Source organism: Strigops habroptila, chromosome 21 (genome assembly GCF_004027225.2).
Source record: "Strigops habroptila isolate Jane chromosome 21, bStrHab1.2.pri, whole genome shotgun sequence".
In the NCBI taxonomy this organism is placed as follows: Eukaryota; Metazoa; Chordata; class Aves; order Psittaciformes; family Psittacidae; genus Strigops; species Strigops habroptila.
Window position 1 is genome coordinate 5,465,399 of NC_044297.2, and position 22,648 is coordinate 5,488,046.

Sequence of the window (22,648 nt, forward strand, 5' to 3'; positions counted from 1 at the left end):
AGCTCATGCTGGGGCTCCCATCTTCCCCAACCCTGCTCCATCTCAGTGCTCAGAGGGGCAGAAGCTGATGTGGGGGTTGGGGATGGGATCTGGCTGCTCCCCAGCATGCAGAGGTGTGTGCTGGAGCACGGGGAACCTCTTCACTGCACACCTGACGAGGACGCAGCCGCGCTGCACAATGCATGGGGCAAGTCCAGATGTGCTGCTAGCTGCCCAGTGAATTCTTGAGTACTGTGTCAGCCGTCGATGGCAAACAGGCCTGCTCAAAGCATGCAGGCAGGAAACCTACCTCTGTGTAGGAACAGATTAACAACTAGGTGAGGAAGAAGGAGGCAAACAGACTTCTCCAGGGCAGATGTACAGGGAGAGGAGGGATGTAGGAACATAACTGAACCTCCAAGCCTGCTCCACCCTACCGGTGACTACTGGGACACACTGAATGCTGCTTGGTGGTTGGGAAGTCACAGTGTGTGTGGATACCTGCTTACCATCTGCACCAGCATGATGGGCCTTAACTGTGAACAAGCCCAGCCTGCATGGGCTACAGAAATTGGTCCCAGAGCCCTTGCCTGTGTTGCTTCGGGAAGGTGATTTAGCAGAGATGCTCAGGGGTTTTTCTTTACAGCATCCTTCCCCATATTTAGCACTAAAAGCAAGGCCAAGAGGGGTCAGGAAGTTGGTCCCACCCTTGTCTGCACCTTGGCATAGCAATTCCCAGCCCCATGGGTGGTCCTCAGCCCACACTGACCTGACCCTGCTGCTTTCTACCTGAAGGAAGGGCTGTTCAGAGAGCAAACTCCTGCCGGGCTTGACAGTGCTGGAGCCAGGATGGGAGCAGCCACTTGTGCACAGGCTTCTGGGCTCAGCTACTCCTTGTCCTGCATCTATCTGCCTCTGCCAACACCTGACAGCTCCACTGCCTCTGCAACCCTTGTAGCTGAAGCAGCTCTGCAGATACTGTGCCTCAGTTTCCCCATCTGCACCTAGGATGGCTCTGGCCATGGCCCCAGCGATTTGGTTCCCTGTGGTCAGAGGCCTGGGGAACATGTCCTTGTTCCTGCTGGGAGGACTAGTTGTGGCATGGGCGAGACACACCCGGGCCCAGCCCAGTGCTCATCCCAAACCGGGGAGAGGGGCTTTTGACAAAGGGCCTACAGGGACAGGACAAAGGGGGCTTTAACCTGCCAGAGGGGAGATTGAGATGAGACATGAGGAAATAGTTCTTCCCTGTGAGGGTGCTGAGGCACTGGCACAGGGTGCCCAGAGAAGCTGTGGCTGCCCCATCCCTGGCAGTGTTCAAGGCCAGGTTGGACAGGGCTTGGAGCAACCTGCTCTAGTGCAAGGTGTCCTTGCCCATGGCAGGGGGTTGGAACCAGATGAGGTTTAAGGTCCCATCCAACCCGAGCCGGTCTGTGATTCCAAGATTCTATGGTATTGGAGAGTCGGATTCAAGTCCCTGCTCTAAATCAAGCCAAACAGGAACTTCAGCCCAGGCCTTTTCCGGCCGGGTGAGCTCCCTGGCTGATGGCTGCTTTCCTCGGTCTCTCTCCTCTTTTCCCAAAGCGCTTTCCAAGGCGCTGGCACGATCCCAGCGCCGGGTAGGAGCGGCCGTACCGGTGTTCCAGACCCCTCGGTCCCCCCCTCACCCCGTCCCCAGCCCTGCCCCGTCCCACCGATCCCCGGCGGGGGCTGCGGCCCTCCCGGGGGATACGGGCGGAGCCGGGACACCCCGCGGACCGGGACACAAAGGCCGGGGGCTGCGGCGGGGCGGGCGCGGGGTTCCAGGCTCCTCCTCCGCCGCCGCGCCGGGGATGCTGCTGCCGGGCGGGCACCGGGAGCCACGCGGAGAGCCGCGCCGCCACGGAGAGGAGGAGGAAGCAGCGGACACTCGAGGTGGGCGAAGCCCCGCGGATGCGGACGGAGGGAATGCGGGGAATGGGGGGGATCAGCCCCGGGAGTCCGTCCTCGGGGCAGAGAGGGGGGACGGGGCTGAGCTGCGCCGCCGGGATCCCCAGCGTGCGACGGCAGCGCTCCGGTTTAACCCCAAATCCTGGGTTGGGATGCCTGGCACGGCACCGGCCCGACGCCGCGCTGGCAGAGTGCGGGGATTGGGCACAACATGTCGCAGCTGCCCGGAACAGCGGGTTAAACGGAGCGCGGCCCCGGGTGCGCATCCCTCTGCCAGGTCGGAGCCGCCTGCGGCTCTCACGGGGCTCAGCTCCGGCTCTTCACTTCCCTCGGAAGTCTGGAAAACAACTTTCCAAGACAAGGAGAAAATTTTGCCTGTTCAGCACCTTGGTTCAGGCTGCTGTGGTTACGCAGCCCCCAAACTCTCCGGAAAGAGAAAGAGCTACCAGATGCCTTTGGTTTGTTGTCATCAGATTGAGCCACCCTCGGGAGAAGGGGCTGCCTGCCCGCTGTCGAAATTAGTTGTTATTTGCTGATAGCTCCTGTGAGCGTGGGGTAGGAGGGACAGTATAGGGTGGAAGAAAGTTAGCAAGCGCAGAGGCTGGGGCTTGCCTGGCCATCGGGTACTTCTGGGTGGAAATACTGGTTCTATCTGGATGCGGGTATCGCTGCAAGTGCACAACCAGGTATGGCTGGAGGAGGTTTAGCCATCCCTCGGGTGCCTGCAGTCATAGCCAGGCAGGTCTGTCGAGGCTTTCCTTGGAGTGTGCATGGCCAGGAGGTCACTGCTGACTAGAGGATGCAGCACTCTTGGGTGCTCCGGTCGTGGAAAGCCAGGGATTAACCTCTGCCTTTAGGAGCAGTGCTGGAGAGTGGTTGGGGCAGTGGCCAGCTCTGGGCTGTTACTTCTCACCCCGCTGACATTTGGTGTCAGATCCACAGAGCCCGGCACCTGCCAATTCTGGTGGGAATGAGAACGGAGCCAGGGTCTGGGCTTGCTGCCCGATGCTCCCTTCTGGGCTCAGCCAGCTGAGCCACAGGTTCAGGTTCCCAGTGGTGTGGCAGGAGGGTCCCACACACAGAGATTGACTCAGGATTGTGGGGGAGCCCTGACAGCTCCCATTTAGACCCTCCAGCATCACCGTGCCCACGTACCCCAAGCTCAGCTGCAGCTGTGGTACCACAGCATCCCTGCCACAAACCCCTTTCTCCCCAGGGAGTTTGCATTTGGTTTCCTGTCGTCCCATTCTGCTAACACCCCCGTGGCCCCTTCCAGCAATGCCAAGCTCCAGGCACCCCCTCAGCCACGGCTACCCCAGCAGAGCAGTGCTGAGGAGATGTTTCTCCCTTTCTCTCCTGTGTTCACAAGTAAGCTGAGGCCTGTGACCTCGTTACATATGTGACTCTGTGCTCACCCCAGAGGGACCAGCACCTGACCCCTTTTCTCAAGCAGGCTTGCGGGTATCGCTGTGATACCTGTGATTCCACAGTGATTACTGTGGTGGTCCAAATTCCTCCTGAGAGCTTGTTTTCCTCACTGAAGGCTGCAGCATGTGGAACATGATCAGGGAAAAAAAAGTCCTTGTGAGTCTCCACTGTCTATCCTTATGATACCATCACTCCAGACACTGATGAACCTCCCTTTGAAATCATTGGGGATTTCACACCAGCCGTGCACTGTCACACACCATCTCCAGAGCCCCTCTGCATCGCATTGACCTGCCCAGCTCACACCTACGCTCACAGCCAGGCTTTTCTAAGGGTCTGTAGAACCCACACCGCCACCCCCCACCCCGTTAGCCATTCTGTGGCATCACCGTGCAATTAATCAAAAAGGCCATTAATCAGTGGGACAAAGAACTGTAAGTGCAAAATCAACGGTGGGGGCAATTAATGGCAGCTGCAAAAGCACACTCGGGAACACAATCATTTGCTACAGGGGATGCTCTCAGCTCCCTGCCAGGCCTCCAGCCACAGCCCCATGACTCACACATGCTCGAGGGGCAGCTCTTTCACCGTCAGAGCCCCTGGCTGCTCTGGTGTCCCTCCTGCTCCGTGCCGACCCCCTCCTCTTGGCACCACAGGCTGCTAAATTGGTTTTGAGTCGTCGTTTTCCACCCACCCCTTAGTCACTTCTTCCCTTGCAGGCAGTGCTGTGGAGTGGTGGGAGGCAAATGAATGAGAAATTCAGGCAGGAGAATGAAATTTCAGGAAAAGCCAGCTCTGCTGCGAGCCACTGACACAGGCATTGGGACTTCCAGGACAGGTTTCCTGTGCTGAGGGTGCATGGAGCAGACCCTCACCTCAGGCTTGGGCAGAGGGACCATGGCACTGGAGAAGGGGGGAAGCCAAGCTATTGTAGATGTTCCACTGCAGAGCAGGACCAGGCAGACACAGGGATGCATTCCCAGCAAGCTGCTGCTCTCTCATCCCATGCCTCTCGTAGCTCTGGCTCTGATGATATCTTTTGCCCTAAATCACAATTTTTCCCCCTCTTTGAAAGCCTCTATTTTGCTGCGGGCAGGTACAGTCATGCTCAGCACAAGCTCAGGTGAGGCATCTGCAGCATGCAAAGGTGGGCAGCTGCAGAGCAGCCGCTCTTGGTGTGATCCAGGTGAGGGCTGGATCACATACCTGCTTTCCTTGAGACCATTCAAAATCCCATCCCCATCTCCGACAGCAAGAGCTGAGCCCCAGGCTCTCTCATTGGGAGTCTGAGTCACCCACAGACATCTCAGCAGAGCTCAGAGCCTGCAGTGCAAGGTGCTGCGTGGACAAGTGCGAAAAGCTAGTATCACTGCAGCCATTACAGGAAACGGGTGCTATAATTGCTTCTCAAACAGCACAGGCTGGCAGAGACAGGACCGTGTCCCTGTACTGCTTGAGAATGGAGCCATACATGCTGCCCATGCCATGCACCATGAGGGACAGGATCTTAATCCTCCAGTACTTAGAAAAAGCTTAGCACTGATGGGAAACCTGGAGGCTTTTTTTCCCTAGTCTAACCACTGAGTTGCATGAGTGGTTATAAATATTTCTCTTGAGGTGTCTTAAAAATCCACCACCCCCCCCCCAATTTATTTGATGTTATGTGTTTACCAGCTGCCCTAGGGTTTGCTGTTGTGGGTTTTCCAGACCTGCACAGAAAGCTTCCCTGTGGAAGGGGCAGGATGAAGGGAGAAGGCACAGAGCACCCATGGAGAACAGCGGTGAAGGCGTGCTGCAGGACCTAAATGGACTGTTGCCATTAAGGGATTAGTTAAAAATAGCAGGGAATGTACAAAGATTTGGCACATGGGTCACAAAATCTTTACTACACAGATTGTTTGCTACCATTGGGGTTTCATGCTTGCTCACTTAAAAGCCCCCAAATGAGCAGGAAAGCTTGACAAATTGTTTCTAGGAAGTCCTGAATGTGCACACAGGGCCACTACCTGGTTTGGAGAGCAGAATCTGGGGGAAAGGGACATCGTGTTGCATGAGCAGAGCTGGGATCACTCCAGAGCTGCAGGAGCAAATGCCCTGCATTGCTTTGCAACCAGGTCCTCTCAAGAGCAGCATTCTAGTTCAGACCTTCCTCCTCTTCACCCACAGAAGTTTTTCTCCTGAGCTAAAAGGAGATCTCAATTTACCTCCTCAGCAGCGTAAGGCTCCTTCCAGCAGAGGGTAACAATGAAGAGGAGTTTTAACCATTTTTTAAACAGCCTCATGTCCTGAGACTCTGATTTTTGGAGCACTGAGCATCTCTCCCCATGGGACACTAGCAGTGCACATGTCTGAGAGCCAGAGAAGCTGCAGCTCAGCACTTACCTCCCTCTTGCTGGAAGAATAAAAGCCTCCCAAAGGTCTCTCTTAACTTGTCATAGTGCAGTGGCACAGAGCTGTTTGCCACGAGTGGCATTTTAGATATTAAGAACAAATTCTTCACTATGATCGTGGTAAGACACTGGCACAGGTTGCCCAGAGAAGCTGTGGCTGCCCCATCCCTGGCAGTGTTCAAGGCCAGGTTGGATGGGGCTTGGAGCAACCTGCTCTAGTGCAAGGTGTCCCTGCCCATGGCAGGGGGTTGGAACCAGATGAGCTTTAAGGTCCCTTCCAACCCAAACCATTACATGATTCTATGAAGTTTATTGAGGTTTTCTAGATGCAGAAGGGATGAATCTGGCCACTTGCCCTATTGCCTAAGCAAAGATAACCATGTCAGAGAGATTCTAGCTCAGAATGCAAGTTGGAAGGAATGTTTCGGTATTTAATTGCCTTGGAGCAAGACATCAGCCAGAACTGTCTCAACAGACATGCTCCTCTGAAATGCAAGTGCCTGTGTTTATTTCTTTTTTAAAACACAATTAAATGACATCTCTGTGAGCTACTTATGGATGTTCTCTTTTAAAGGTTAATTGAGTATTCTTTGCAACTTTGATGTACATTTCTCTTTGGAGAAAATTGCTCTGTTTGGCAGCCAGGCATTAAAGGGGTGGTTTTCACAAATGGGCCAATTTTGAAAAGAAAAAAAAGAGGAGGAGGAAAATAGGAAGCAAGAACTGAATTTGCCTTTTGGTTTTTTTTTCTGTGGCTGCTGCACTGAAGCCTGGTTGAGCAGAGAAGGGACAGGGACATGTAACATGCTGGAAAGCAAGAGAGGGAGTTGAAGGATGAGAAGACAGCAGCAGCACAGCAGATGCTTTTTGCAGCAAGGGCTGAGATTGGCTTCTGATCAGCACACAGAAGTTGCCTTTTCTCAGCTCCCACTTGGCTGAACATCATGCAGGGTACAAAAATACCCAGCATTTAGACAAACCACAGCATAACTGGTATCACAAACAATGAAGGGCAGCACATAAATAATGCACATCTTACTTGTGGAGCTCAGGTGTTATGAAGTCAAGCATAGACTTGACATGGAGAAGTTGAGTTTACTGGAAGATCTTCAGGTCCTACCTCGGATAAATTCTTCCTCTGATACTTGCAGCCTTACTGTTAAGGACTGAGATTGAGGGTTTTCAGCTGCTGCCAGGGTAAGTTATTTCCCCTCATCTTTCTTAGGGAAGCAGCCAAAGCTTCCCACTGCAGCAGGCAGGTTCCAGCCTATGACTTCAGGAGTATGTCTCAAGAGAACCAGCCCTATCTCAACCTTTGGCTGCTCATGTCCTCAGCTTCCTGGCCATCACCAAGAGCAAGGGAGAGCAGAAGGTGGGTCAATGCACCCTGGCAGCGCTGATGTTGCATGCGAACCCATCAAGGCTGAGAGAGAAGCAGCATAGATTTGCTTTATGATCCCCAGATATACCAAGGAGGTGCCAAAAGGCTAGAGGAGGTGAAGGACCAGCGAGAAGACCCAGCAAAGCCTCTTAAGCACTTACAGGGCAGCCGTGGCCAGCAGGAGCATGAGAGGGAATGGTGCTGTGCTCCTGGCTGCTTCCCAACCACCTGGGAGAGAAGGAGAGACAATAAAAGGCAAGAAGATTGCAAACAGAGCCTTGTCTCCATGGCAGCCTGCAGCTCCACTTCTAAATTTTCCCTGTGCATGAAGAGGATGCTTCTCCCATGTGCTGTTGTGGGGGTTTTGAAGCTTTAGCCTAAAGAAAGAGCTTTAGTCCAGGTATTTCCTGGAGGTTGGTGAGGGACTGGCTTGTACAAGAAACCCTTGGTGCTTCCACCTTGTCATAGCCTGGGGGGAAACGGGCTCACTGTCGCTTGTTACTGTTTTATTTGTAATTAGGAAGACAGAAGAAGACACATGCAAAGCCTGGGGAAGCGGAAAGCTGGGAGAAAAAGTATTTAGGGCTCATCTCAAGTTACATGAAGCTATTTTTAGGTGGACAGGCAAACCCTTTCCATCAGTTAGACCCCAGAGAAAGCACATGGGGGACATATAGGACACCAAACCTCACCAGTCTGGCTCGTAACAGGGGCTGCAGCTATGCCAATTAGACCTTGCTGCATCAGTGCTACCCAGGCAGGGATTGAAAGGCAGCACCTTCCCAACCATGCTCAGAAGCACCTGAAAGACGTATAGAGCTCCTCAGCTGCCTAATCCAAGCCAGTCCCTTGCAACCAGCTTTTTTGGATGCCTCCTCCCCACTCCCAGCCCCTGGCAGATTGTGTTTTACAGGGTTGGAAATAGATGCGCAAGAAGGGGCCTTGCAGATCCCAAGTGAAAGCCATGCTCAGCTGTCACCCACCCTGGCACCAGCTGCAAGCTCCAGACAGTTCCCAAAATAACTAACCCGTGGTGGGGATGTGAGGGCCCCATCACGCTCCTCTGAGGGAAGGAATGGTTGTTTTTCACCTGCCAGCCTCACAGGGATGGAACACTATGGGTGGTACCTTCCGCAATGTCTTCAGTGGGAATAGGAGTCCCCTCACCCCAACAGCATCCCCAGGATGCAAAACCCCCTCCCCAAAACTTGCCTTGTTAACAGACGGGTCCTGTGAGCAGCTGGTGGAGACCAAGGACTGCTGATGACCTGAGTGCTGTGATACAGCAGGGCTGTCCCAGCTGTTCCCCATGGAGCAATGGTGCCTGTCATGGGAAGGGTGTGAATTCATAGAATCTCAGGCTGCTTTGGGTTGGAAGGGACCTTAAACCTTATCCAGTTCCAACCCCCTGCCACGGGCAGGGACACCTCCCACTAGAGTAGGTTGCTCCAAGCCCCTCTGTCCAACCTGGCCTTGAACACTGCCAGGGATGGGGCACCCACAGCTTCTCTGGGCACCCTGTGCCAGCGCCTCAGCACCCTCACAGGGAAGAGCTTCTGCCTCAGAGCTCATCTCAATCTCCCCTCTGGCAGGTTAAAGCCATTTCCCCCTGTCCCTACAGGCCCTTGTCCAAAGCCCCTCTCCAGATTTCTTGTAGCCTCCAGTAGGTATTGGAAGACTTATAAGGTCTCCCCTGAGCCTTCTCTTCACCAGTTTGGAGGTGGTGCCCATTCCCTGGTGCTGGCATCACCATTCAGGTGTGCCTGCCATAGCCCCAGGACTCCAAAAACCTGCAAAAGACAAAAGCAGTGAGCAGAGCACTTCTGAGTTTCCAATTAGCAGGGCTTTAATTGCAGTATTAGTTCCTCATTAGCAGGAAAAGACAGATGCTGTTAGGAATAAAGTAAACTGAAAAGATCTTTTTCTCCACCCCAGGAATATTTAACTACGTCTCTCACACAAGTATTTCCTTTGTACCAGGAGCATGACTGATGTGACTTGTGCGGGTGCTGTGCTTGGCTGCTGAATCACTGCTGGGCTCCAAAATCTGTGTGACGTGAGGCTGCTGGGGATGAAGCTGTGAGGAGCTCTGGGTGGCACAGGTGGGATTTCTTTGCAGTGAAGGTTCAGAACTGGAGGGTCCTGGAGTTGCATTTAACCTAGAACAGAGCGAGAAAGCATTTGGGCTCTGGGCTGAGCAGAGAACTGGGGATGTCATGGGTAGGACTGAGGGTTACTTGCGGAAATATGTGGCATCAGGAGCATAAAGAAGAGTTATAGACCAAGCCAAGGTGGTAATAAATGGAGGAACAGGCTCCTGGAACAGTGCTGGGATATTCCCACAATGCCATGCTGCTGCTGTGCTTGCATCTGGCAAGGGCAGGACATTGTATGGGGCCAGCTTCTCCTGGGAATACCCCTCCCTGAGGTACAGGGACAGCGGGAGGTATGCTGGGACTGTCTCAAGCCCAGCTCCTGCTAATGCTGTTAGGATTTGCTTGCATATGAAGCTAATTATTATAAACTGCAGCTATGCAGGGGCAAGCTGGGGCTTTTCAGCATCCCATCACCGGATCATCTAGTGACCTTCTGAGCCCAAGGATCAGTTATGCTGCCCCCAGCCATCTCCCAAAAGGTCCCTTTGCTCATCTCCTCACTTTCCTGTGGGCTTCCAGGGCAAGCATCAGCTTTTCCTGGGAGTAAACTGCTGCTGGCTGAGGTTGCAGCTTTTCCGCCCCCAGCAATAAGGTTAATTACACTTCTAATTCCATCTCGGGCTTGGGAGACAGGAAGAATAATGCATCACTTTTTCTAGCCCACACATTTGCTGGTGCTATTAGTTTGTGTTCAGGCTAACTGTCCAGTAAGCGTTTGTGGGAGAGAAAGCATGAGGCTCTGCAGAAACACAGACATTGGAAGTCATGGGACTTCATTGACTTACATCAGTTTGCTGTGGTTGAGCAATTGTCCCTGAGCAGGGACAGGAGACTCTCCCTGCTTAGCCAGGGCTCCGGCACAGGGAAACGCTGCTGTCTCCCCACAGAGGGACCAGACAGCATGGAATCAAGTACCACACAGCAGGTGTTGAGCTAATATCCTCTAAAGCTCACTCTGACAATATGATTCATTGTTAATTTAAGAAATTCCTCTTATTCTAGTACTCGCTTCCCCAGACATAGCTCAAGCCAGTCGCTTCAGTGCCGCTTAGATCATCACACAGGCGATTTTGCCCTGCTCTCCCATTAAAGCCACTCACTGACTCATGCTTGGTCATGGTTGGTGCCTTGATTGCTTGATGGATGGAGGAGAGGTGTACACATCTCCTTCTAAGCTCTTTCCCAGGTTGATGCTTAATTCAGTGTTGATTTTTAGATTTCCCAGTATGGCTAGCAGGAAGAAGGTTGGATGCAGTTTGGAGCAACCTGGTTTAGTGGAAGGTGTCCCTGCCTGTGGTAGGGGGTAGGAACTGGATGAGCTTTAAGGTCCATTCCAACCCAAACAATTCTAGGATTCTATAAGTGACCTTGACCTGAGCCACCCTCCATGAAGGAACTGGGAGCGCTCCATGCTTCTGACGGGCTTCCAAACAGATGCAGATTGCTTTTGGTTGCTTTTTTTCCTATGGAGCAATTGCACCTTCACCTCCAGGGCCTGCAACAGGATGACCAGTCACAGCACAAGAGCCCAGCTGCCACGGGACACTGGCAGAGTCACGGCACAGTCTCCTACTGCTGCGCTGGCATGAAGCCCACCCAAACCCCTGCCAAAGCCAGGCAGAGATCCTGCTGGCTCCTCTAACAAGCACCAGGCAGTGGGTGTGAATTCTCGTAGTGTTCATTGAAATAACATTACGTGTGATGGACTTCTGGACTATTAGAGTAGGTGTAACATGTAATTGAGGCTGGTTATTCTTCATCTGGAGTGTCCCCCTCCAGTAATGGCAAATCAGTGCAGAACACATGGTGTGCTTTGTGAATCCCGGACTCAATTCGCTCCCTGCCTCCGATCAAAATGATCCCAGTGAATGTCAGTGAATGAGTGGGGGACAATGAACTAGAGTGAATGAAAGGCTTGTAAGGGGGCCCTTTGCTGGCACCAATCCACAATTGAACACCACAAGGACAGCATCTGCCCGGGCGGGGGTTTGAATTCATCCCCATTAGCACCATTAGGGGGAAGATTACAGGGTGGGGGCAAGGTCCCTCTGCTGATGAGGCTCTCCAAGCCCTATTGCCAGTTCTTTGGAGACGGAAATGAGCAGGGTTCAGAGAGCCTGGCTCCAGCTGGGCCTGGGGAGAGTAAGTCTGAGCAGGGACAGGCAGATGCTCATGCAGCCCAAGGTGGGTCAATCTCATCAGCCTGGTGTTTGGTAGCATTTGGGGGTCCTGAAATCAGAACCCAGCTTTGGCTGCAGATCCCAAATCCAGTTTAGTGGGATTGCTGCACTCCCAAGTTTTGGATTAAGCCATTCTCTTCATTAAAACATGTCAGACGCTTCAGGCAGCATGTGGATGTTTTTTTTACCATGGGGCCACATTCTTGGTGTCTCAAAGACCCAAATTACCAAGTAAAAGGGCACATTACCTGGCAGCGATTGAGGGAAAGAGGAAGGAGGCTGCTCCTGGATCCAGGCTCTTGGCAGCTGCTACTGCTTCTGTATTATCTGTGCTTCTCCCAACAAACACCAAAATGTGTGGGTGCATCTGCACAGAAATTATGAATAATGATTCAAGAGGGGAAAAAGAGTAGGTGAGAGAGTGCAGGGGAGAAGGAAGCTTTCACATACAGAGGAGAGAACAGGATCAGCATGGAGGGAGTTATAATGCAAAGCCAGGAAGGAAACGAAGGCTTTTATAAGGTGACCTGTCTAGGGAAGGCAGAGAGAAAGCTACTGCCTGTGAAAACTCTGGCAGGGAGGAGGGAAAGGCTTGAAAGAAACAGTGCAGCAAAGGAGATAAGATTAAATTCCTGCAGCCCATTCAGAAAGGAGGTGATGGGGAGAGTCGCTCTCCTGCATGTGATCCCAGGGTAGGCACGACTGCAATGAATGTGAGATGCCATTCATTTTTTTCCCCTCTGTTTCTGCAAAAGCAAGAGTGGGTGCATCCGTGTGTTCACCCCTGATCATGCAGGTTTAGCCCACACTGCCTGGGTGTTTATTTGGGGTCTGTCCCATGGGTGACCACTGCCAGACCCCCACACTCACCACTCCACCTCAATGGGTTTTGTTAGCAGTCCCACAAAGGTTCATGGAGCACAGGCAGTGCCCCTCGGCACAGCATCACCCCAGGGGTCCAACTGAGGGGCTCTTGCTGTCCCTAGAGCCCCCTCCCCACCACAGTGCCAACAAAAGAGTTTTAAAGGACTCATTTGCTGGAGGCAGCAGGGCGAGAGGGAAAAGCTCGTGTCTTTTCTGGCTTTCTGTCCTCATTAATTGGTGACAAAGCAAATCGCATTCAGAGTAATCACACTGAGCACAGGGCTAAATGTGTGAGGCTGCAACATCTGGGTTCAGCCACAGAGACAGGCTGCTACAGTGGCATCACCATCACACACCATCAGCCGCGCACAAACCCAATGGACATGCACAGGTCCAGCCCCAATACACCATTCCTGGGTCATTTTCAGACCCTGCATTCTCAGTATCACTTACATATTTATATTTTTTTTCCAACCCCCTTCACACTTTGCAGTATGTCCAGCCTAACTGAACTGTGGCTGTTGAAAAACATGCAGAACCCCCTAAAATACATACAGGCATCTAAATATATAGGTATATACATAACAACTAGTTTTTGTGTGGCTCAGCAAACCAGTCTGGTTCCTGTACAGTCACAGTCACTAGATTTGACACAGAGGAAGATACAAGCATGTGCCCCAGAGGCTGAACAAGGAAGAGGGACAAGACCTTTTGGAGGTGCCCTGAAGCTGGAGCAGAAGCCTGTACCCTCTGCTCGCTTGGTGCGCTCCCAGCTGTATTGTCTCCAGAGCTTTTCTCTTTCTGCTAATGTTGTGCATGAATACCAACTCCTCCACAGCTTTCCAAGTACTCATTTTTAAATCGAAAGAGGGAAGGAGAAGAAAAAGACATGCCCAACCCTCTCAGGCATGTGTAGGAGGGCTGGGATTGATTGAAACGCCTACTGCCAAAAGGCTGGAAAGTCCCAGCTTTCCCTCCCCATGTTTCTCCTATCTTCTTCAGGAAACCAAAACCCAAGGGTGCATCTATCCAAGGGGACTGATGCTCTGGCCATGGGGACAGTGAGCCCGACATCCCCAGAGCACCAGGGCCATGCACTCTGCAATACTCTGTGCTTTAAGGCATCAAACCTCCCTGACACCTCTGCCATAGATGCACATAAATATAGCAGCTGTTTCCTCCTCTACTTGCACATGTTGACTACTGTCTCTGGGATGCTGTCACTATAGCTGGCAGCTTCACTGCTGTGACACTGCCTTTCCTCTTGTGCAGGCTCACACACACCAGCATGGTGTCAGAACATGTGCTGGCAGAGCCACCTCCTGTGCCAATTATCCTGTTCCCTGCAGCAACTCCTTCCCCTTCCATTATTCGTCCATCATGCCTCTTACACTGTAAAACTGAATGAAGCCAAAGTCATTGATCACTTTTAGCGTATCAGCATCCAGGCAGCAGTTCAGACCTCAGTTCTTACTTACTTCTCTTAATCTCCCAAAAATGGATTTAGGGATTAAAGAGGATATTCTGTCTTTCTGGGACTTTCCTTTGACACTTAATCAACCTGGATCCTCAGAGCACAGACAAAAAGGAAACAAATAAAGCTGAGGGATAAGCACAGTTTGTGTTACCCTGTTTGGGATGCAGAGGAGCCTACACCAGAGTGTAAGGCAGGACATAAAGAATGGGAAAAACATAGAAGCAACTCTCTAGACCATGAGGATGAGGCAGTGAGGACGCCCTGGCACATTGGGCCTGCACCTCTTCTGCCACTCAACCCTCTCCCACTGCCAGGGGACATTTTACCCCCTGGATGCCTGTTTGGCTGATGGGAACCCACCATGGGCAGCTCTGGAGAAGAGCTGGACCTTGCATTGCTGTCACCACTGAAAGCAGGAACTTTGAGCTCTTTTCCATGCAGAAACATTTCCTCTGTCATCATCCTGTGCAAACAGGATTTAGCTCATTTTGATTATGCTCTAACTTCTGCCTACAAGCAGCATTTCCCCACTCTCCTCATCCTTTAATTATCTAGATGGAAGGTGCATCTCCATTATAGCTCTGACACAGGGAGCCAAGCATCCAAAGGCCACCAGGAGCTGGGGCTTTATGTTTTTTTCCCCCTATAGCAAAGGGAATTAATGCACAGCTCTGCATACCTCTGAACAGTGATCACAATACTCAGCACACACGTAACGCCTCTCATCTTCTTAAGTGCTGTACAGACGTTAAGTGTAATTAAGCCTCACAGCAGCCCTTTTCAGGTAGGTTAAGAGGAGCACTGAAAATTGGAGAGAAATCAGGGAGCCACAGGCTGATGCAGGAGAGGTTGTGACTGCAGCTCACAGTCCTGAGTGTGGCTGTCAGGAGATGGGATCCATCTGGCATGGAATAAGCAGGAAGCATGGGTGCTTATTGAAATTAGTGCCTATTAGGCACCTAAAAATCACTACAAATCCCTTTTCCTCCTCTCCTTATTTTCAGAGGCTCCTGTGTCTCCCAGCCCTCCTGGCCTCATCTGGGTGCACTGTACCCAGTAGTTCCCGATGAGCTTGGGCACAAGGCAGGATGCACCCATCCAACTGGAAACTGTGCCATGGTGGGTGCCAGCCAGCCTAGGGGACACAGGGAGATTGTGGGAGGCCCCTGGAGCCATCCACAGGCACAAAGGAAAGCCCTGTTCTTCCCTGTCTGCCATCCTCCTTTACAAAGGGCTTCTGCAGAGGTGTGGAGAAGAGCTGCCCTGGGCTGGCAGTGGGGTATCACCATCAGAAGCCACTGATGCCCAGACCACAGGCACAGCATCGTGCCCGACTCCCAAACCCCTTTTCCTTACCCTTCTCTTCTCTTTGCCTCCCCAGGCTCGCAGCTCCCTAGGACAGTGAGGTCTTTGCTATGATCGCAGCAGCCGCTGTCTGTATTCGCTTCCTGGAGCCCTCGTGCCTCGGTTCCTCCGGGCCCTGCTCCCCCTGCCGCATGCCCCCTGCCCGGGAGCAGCATGGGCAGCGTCAGTAGCCTCATCTCCGGCCACAGCTTCCACAGCAAGCACTGCCGAGCCTCCCAGTACAAGCTCCGCAAGCCATCCCACCTGAAGAAGCTCAACAGGTACTCAGATGGGCTGCTCCGCTTTGGCTTCTCCCAGGATTCCAGCCACAAATCCAGCTCCAAAAGCAGCAAGAATGAGGACTTCTTTTACATCAAGGTCAGCCAGAAATCTCATGGCTCCCACCGAGCGGACTATACCACGCTTGCTGGTGGGGAGCTGGGCAGCCAAGCCGGGACCAGTGCTATGGACTTCGGGACACCCACACCGCAGAAGCTGATGTCCTTTCCTAGTCAGCTGGAAGTGGTTAGTAGGGGAGATGGCAGCCCCGAAGCAGGGGGTGTCTCACTAGACCACATCTGCCCTCCAAGCGGGTGCAGGTCCCACTGCAGGGCTGTCCTGGTCCAGCAGAAGGCTCAGAGAAAGTTTGTGCTGAACAAGCAGGATAAGAGGGGCAGCAGGGAGGTGCTGGAGGCACTCTGTCACCTTCTGCTTTCAGGAATTCATATCAGCAATATGATCTGTATCCTTTCATTTCCAAATGTGCCATTTGCCTCCCAACAGAGGCTATTTTAGCTAGCAGCATCCTCTTGAGCTTTTGGTCCATGATGGAGACCTGAGCCATCCCAGCCATGGGGGTCTTGTCCCTGGGGGCAGAGGGATGGGGAGGTGGTGTTGGTGTTGATGTGGTGTTGGTCTGTGCTGATGTCTCTGCTTTTCTCTTCTCCCCAGGGTGCAGAGAAGCCAATTGCAAGACCGACTGCCTTCAAGCCGGTGCTGCCCCGGTCCGGTGGCGTCCTTCACTCATCCACAGAGAATGGGGGTCACCCCTCCCAGCAGCTGCACCCCCTGGACAAAGCCAAGGAGCCGGAGCTGAAACCAGTGCTGTGCTCAGGGGGTCTGTCTGACTCCGGCAGGAATTCCATGTCCAGCCTCCCCACCCACAGCACCAGCAGCAGCTACCAGCTTGATCCCCTCGTCACACCCATGGGACCCATCAACCGCTTCGGAGGCTCGGCCCACAACATCTTGCAGTGCGCCATCATCCAGGACAGCAACATGATGAGCCTCAAGGCCATGTCCTTCTCAGATGGAGGCAACAAGATCCTTAACCCTGGCAAAGCCCCTCCCCCCCCTGCTGCCGAGAAGACCACTTGTATCCGTTCGCCCATCTCCACAGATGAGTCCACCATCCAGGAGCTGGAGCAGAAGCTGCTAGAGAGGGAAGGGGAGTTACAGGAGCTTCAGTCGAGCTTCGAGGAGAAGGAAGTCAGCTCCTGCCAGGCTTATGAAGAGAAGCAGCGGCGCTGCAAGGAAGAGCTGGAGGGCCTCAAGCAGAAATGCAATAGCAAGCTCAAGCAAACCTCACAGAAAACCCAGCGGACACAGCAGGTCCTTCACCTCCAGGTGTTTCAGCTGCAGCAGGAAAAGCAGCAGCTCCGGGAGGAGCTGGAGAACCTCATGAAAGAGCAAAACCTGCTGGAGACCAAGCTGAGATCCTATGAGAAGGAGAAGACCAGTTTTGCCCCTGCGCTGGAGGAGACTCAGTGGGAGGTGAGTGACACTGAGCAGCATCTCAGGCTTCCAATGCCCAAAGAAAAGCATGTGCCTGGAAGGAGATAGCTCTGGCACCAGCAATAAACCACACAGCTCTTCTCCATGTCCATACCCTCACCCAGGTCAGATCACAGAGGGCCTGAGCGGAGCAGATGGTGCACTCACTAAGCCCAGGATGTAGGAGATATTAAACCCAATGAGAGCCCTCACCTGTCACGTGGAGGCTCTGTAAATGATAATTGAGTGACTCAGTGCCCCTATGAACCCCTCAGCACTTCCCATCCTATAATGAAACAACTACTGCATAAAAAACCCCAGTCATTAAGACAACTTTGGGTGTCTGCCCCAAAGGAGCAGTAAAGCTGCCTTCCCACCTGTAAATAGGAACTACTTGGACTTGCATGGCCATTTATTAGAGAGTAGTAAAACCTTCCATTCTCTGCTTAAGCTTATTTTTCCCACTGATTTGGCATCACTGAACAAAGACCATTAAACTGCCGAAAATTCAGATGTGAGCCTGTGAGCCTGAACAACACACACCAATGTCATTTCACTACAGCTGTTTTCACTATAGTTCACTATAGCTGTTGCCTAGCATGCCTCAAAAAGCGTGGTGCTCAGCTTCACCCCCTCACATGCAAGGATTTCTCATCACTTTCAATATTTCTAGTTTATTTGCATTTCAAGCCACCTTTCCAGGCTGTTCTCAGATCCTCCCTAAATTGGAGCTGCAGGGTCCCACCAAGTTGGGACACCAAAAGCCCCAAAAGCTGTCCCCAGGAGCACCTGTACCAGCCATGCTTTAGGCTCCAGTGGGATTTTTGTGCTTTGCTCCCAGCTGCAGTTTTGAGGGGTGCAGTTGGGCATCCGCTTGTGAAACGAGCTCAGCCAGTTTAGCTAGCCATGTGAGCAGTGGTTTCAGCAAACATGTTGGACAGGGTATGAGAAACTTGAGCACTTCCTCAACACCCTCCATCTCCACACCTCAACTGAGGGTATCAGCTCCTTAAATCCTCACCAGCAGCCCTCTCTGTCAGCTGGGGTGTTGATGCATGGAGAGCATGGGATCCCCTCCAGCTCCCCAAGAGCCCAGGGCATTGCTCTCTATGCTGGGGCATCTCCCCGGGTGGAATTTCATGGCCAGGGTCTCCACATGCTGGGCCAGCTGTGCCCAGGATGGCTTGCATGGGATACCATGGGTGCTGTGGGCTTTCTCTGACATGAAGCCCTAACTTGGGTGCTGCATTCCTCCCCATAGGTGTGCCAGAAGTCAGGGGAGATCTCCCTCCTGAAGCAGCAGCTGAAGGAATCCCAGACAGAGCTCAATAGCAAGACCACCGAGATCCTCAGCCTAAAGGCTCAGCTGAAGGAGGTGAGGGTGAAGATGGAAGGGCTGGAGATGAAGACCCAGGACCTGGAGGGCTCCCTGCACACCAAAGCCATGGAGCTGGAGGTGTGCGAGAATGAGCTCCAGCGAAAGAAGAATGAGTCCGAGCTGCTGAGGGAGAAAGTGAACTTGCTGGAGCAGGAGATCGTGGACCTGCGGACAGAGCTCGTCATCCTCAAGGAGCAGCTGAGTGAAGCCCGGGAGGTGGCGAGGCCCTGCCCCATGATGGACAATGCTCAAGCCCTGCAGGGAGAGGTGGAGAGGCTGAGGGCAGAGCTGAAGGCTGAGCAGGACAACAATGAGCAGATGACCTCCAGCTTCCAGCATGAGCGACAGACATGGAAGGAGGAGAAGGAGAAAGTGATTCACTACCAGAAGCAGCTGCAGCAGAGCTACCTGCACATGTACAAGAGGAACCAGAACCTAGAGAAGATGCTGCAGCAGCTCGCTGCAGGGGAAGATGGCAAGGAACCCATCGAGCTAGACATACCTGGTACCGATGTCCCCTACGAGGACATCATTGCCACTGAGATCTGAGCCAGGTCTGCCTTCTCCCCCCTGCAGCTCGGGGTGGGCATCTCTTCCAGGTGAGAAGCACTGCCCCGCACCTTGTACAGTTCAGATGAGCCATGTATTTATTAGCAGAGCTGGTGGCCTGGCCAGCTCACAGCCCTCCCCGTGTTGCACCACAGCCTGTCGTGTTAGAGGTGAACAAGCAACTCGTGCCAATGGTGAAGTGCCAGCAGCTCCTCCTTGCCCCCACCTCAGCAGTGTCCCTTCTGCCCCCTTGCTGGGCTGAGAAGCTGGCAAGGGAGGTAGTGAGGGAATAGGACTTTAACAAATAATCTCCTGTGAGGTATCGAGATGATGCAAAACTCCCAGGGGATGCTCTGCTCCAGGCTTGGAGGTATCCCGGGACACCACAGCCCTTCCCATGGTCTGCAAGAGGAATCAGCCCTGGCACATTTCCAGCTGCAGCCTGGAGGAAGCGTCGTGCTGCTCTCACACCTCCTTATCCTTCCTCCAGTCGGTGCCAATCCCCGAGGAGCCACCTCCTGCCACCGGCACAGGCTGCACATCCACTTCTCCCGTCCTTTGGCTGCTGTAGTGCCTCAGGAAGGACCCTACACATATACACGCACACCCCACCTCATTACAACCAACACCCCCCCACCAAAAATCACTTTCAACAAGCACAGCCCAGCCATCCCATCCCTTAGTCACAGCTGCACTGGCACATCCCTCCTCCCTGTACCCGCACAGCCATGGTGAGCCCAGTGCTCCCCAATCTGATGGACAAGGACTCTGTGTCCCTTTTCTCCAGCTGCCAGATGGGCAACTGGATTTAAGAATTAACAGGAATTTGCAAGCCACAGTCCAACCCAAGGAATTGAAGGGGAAATTGGTTGTGTTTGCCCCGTGTGCTCTCACTTCCTTGCTGCAACCATCCGTCCCAGGAATGCCAGCTGCCTTATCTCCTCCTGTGCCCTTACATCCACAAGATCCCATCATCTGGAGCTGGTTGTAAAACCCCAAACTAACCCGAAACTGACAAAACTTTCTGTTTGTTTTCTACCCTCTCTCTTAAAGTCTCCTGCTGCCAGCAAGCAGATAACAAGGCTCCACTGCATGTCACTAGTGACTCTCCTGTCCCACCACAGCTCAGTAGGAATCAGCCAGCATCCAGCTTGCCTGGATGGAGGTCTTCAGCCAGGACCACTTTTGTGCTAGTGCAATGGTATTTTTCCTGCAATATGCTTTTTCACCCACTAGCGAGCTGGGCACCAGCCTGGGAAGCCCCAGCCCACGGTTGCGAGGGGGAATCTTGCACAATCCCATGGCGCAGATTCGGCCAAGGGCGCCAAGCTGTGCACAAGCAGCAAAATTCAGCATCCCTCACACCGTTCCAGCCAGCCTGCAATGGCAACACAGAAACCAGTCTGTGCCTTCCACAAATGCCCCTGAGCACCCCTCATTTGCGCTGACCCAGGGCATCCTGACCGGCACCCAGCAAATCCTTAGCCATGGTCCCATGGAGAAAAGCTGACCTCAAATCCCAGTTCCAGCCCTGCGGCTGTAGGTTGGGACCACACTGGGTCAGCCAGCCTTCTCCCAGACCTGCTGAAGGATGTTTTAGAGAGCTGGAAGATGATGGTTGAAGGGTGGCACCCAGCTCCACTCCGGCTCGCGAGGCCAGAAGGGATTTTCTGCATCATCCAAGCCATAGTCCTGTACTGAGGGCTCCACAAGAAAGGACCAGGAGCTTTCCAGTTCCAAACACATGCAGTGCTAAGGGGAGTGGAGCCCTCCCTGCCTGCCCCATCCTGGCAATGCCCACAACCGCCAGCCCCACCCTGGTTCCTGCTCCCACTGGCCTCAGTGCCACTATCCCAGGTCCCCATCAGCCCATCCCTGTCTCCTCTCCAGCCTTGTGTCCTTCCCCAGTCCCTGCTTTATGGTGTGACCACCCAAGGCCTCGCAGTGCTGCCTTTGCACAACGCTGTGTGTGTGACCATCTGCATTGCAGGTCTGTCGCTCCCAGTGCCTGTACATATAATTATTTTTCTCCAGGTTTTTTTGGATGTTCTTCCTGGTAAGCGAGGTACATTACTGGTAATTTTATGTTTTTATTTATAAATAAAGTTCCTAAAATGTATTTAGCCTCTCGGTGCCTGGCTTGGTGCTGTCAGAAGGATCCCTTCCAGTCCAACCCATTCCGGGATTCTACGTCCTGTCTTTGGGCTTAGGCCTCAGTGGAGGAAGGAGGGGGTGTGTGTGGGGGGAGTGTGTGTGTGGCGTGTAAGTGGGCGGGAGGGGAGCGCCGAAGAGGCGGGGTCGGACCTGATTGAAGCCCCCTTGCCTACTGTGGCTGGGGCGTTCAGGGAAGGGCGGACCGGACTGAAACCCCCGGGTTGATTCGACCGCGGCCGGCCCTGTCCAATAGGAAGCATCCTACACAATCCGGCCCAACTTGCTCCCAAACCTACCCCAAGTGCCCCAAACATGCCCAAATCACCCACATCCAGCTCAAATTGCCCCAAAGCCCGCCTGAAATGCCCCCCAGCCAGCCCAAATTACACAAAACAACTCAGCCAAAACCAGCTTAAACTGACCCAAAACAGCAAAAGAATACAACCCAAACTGCCCCCCAAACTGCCCCAAATGGCCTTAAAACCAGACAGAATTGTGCCAAGCCCAGACCAAGCGCCCCCAAACCTGCCCAAATTGCCCCCAAAACGCCAGAAATGCCCCAGGGCGGCTGCAAGTGTCCCAGAATAGCCCCAACCAGCCTGAAATGCCCCAAACTGCTCCCAAACCCCACCCAAACTGCCCCAGATCAGCTCAAATCTCCTCCGAAGTGCCTTTGCCCGTCCTAAACCAGCCCCCAAATAGCCCAAGACTCCCACAAACGCCCCGCAAGTCCCCAAAGCAGCTCAAAAGGTACCCCAAATGCCCCCAAAACGGCTGGAATTACCCCCAATTATGCACAAACAGCCCAAATTGTCCCCCCAAACCAGCTCAAGCCCTGCCAGAAATGCCCCCAAACCACCTTCGAATGCCCCCAAAGGACACTCAAGCCACCAGATCCCAAAGGGCAAACATCCAGGCCCTGCTCCTAAGCCTCAGCTGCCAGCAGGACAGAAAGCTGCTCCTGGGCCTCACCTACACACGGTGTCCTCCGGAACAGTGCCACCAACATGGCAATCCACCCTTGCTTAGCCACTTAAAGGTCCATCTGTGCCAAGCCTCTCCGGGCAGCACGCTCAGGCAACCCAGAAACCAGCTCCCTAAGTGCAAACGTCCAGGCCCTGCTGCTAAGCCTAAGGTGCCACGAAAGAAAGCTGCTGCCTCACCTACACACGGTGAGCTCTGCAACACTGCCACCAGCACAGATAGCCACTCTTACGTACCCCCTTGAAAGCCCGTCTGAGCGGAGCGGGGCCCGGCTATTCGCACGTAGGCAGCCGGTTTCTCGCTCAGTCACCGCAGAGTTCTGTGCAGCGAGGCTTTCCGCAGGTGCGGTTTTAGGTGGGTAAGCAAGAGAGGATATTCATGTTGGTGGCACTGCTGGGCCTTGTTTGCATATGGTGAGCTCTGTAACGGTACCACCAGCATTGCTGTTGCTCCTCGTTTTTCTACATAAAAGTCCAATTGCATGCATCCTCTACGATGCAGGCTTGAGGCCATTTCGCAGCCCGGCATGTAGAGCAGGAACGTCCAGGCCCTGCTGCAACAGCCGAAGAGCCAGGACTGAAAGCTGCTTCTGGGCCTCTTCTGCACATGGTGAGCTCCGCAACGGTGCCACCAACATAGCTCTCGCTCCTCACTTTCCCACCTAAAAGTCCAATTGTGTGCA

The 22,648-nt window shown here is 53.3% G+C and overlaps 1 protein-coding gene across 1 annotated transcript; it reads left to right on the forward strand.

Annotated features, from left to right (window-relative positions):
- The first annotated feature begins 1,420 nt into the window (after nt 1-1,420).
- Nucleotides 1,421-20,946, forward strand: LZTS1 (leucine zipper tumor suppressor 1). Its single transcript, XM_030510175.1, has 4 exons — nt 1,421-1,893; nt 15,166-15,653; nt 16,080-16,901; nt 18,163-20,946. Exons 2-4 carry the CDS (start codon nt 15,303-15,305, stop codon nt 18,826-18,828), a joined length of 1,839 nt encoding a protein of 612 aa, XP_030366035.1. The 5' UTR covers nt 1,421-1,893; nt 15,166-15,302; the 3' UTR covers nt 18,829-20,946.
- Nucleotides 20,947-22,648: the final 1,702 nt, after the last annotated feature.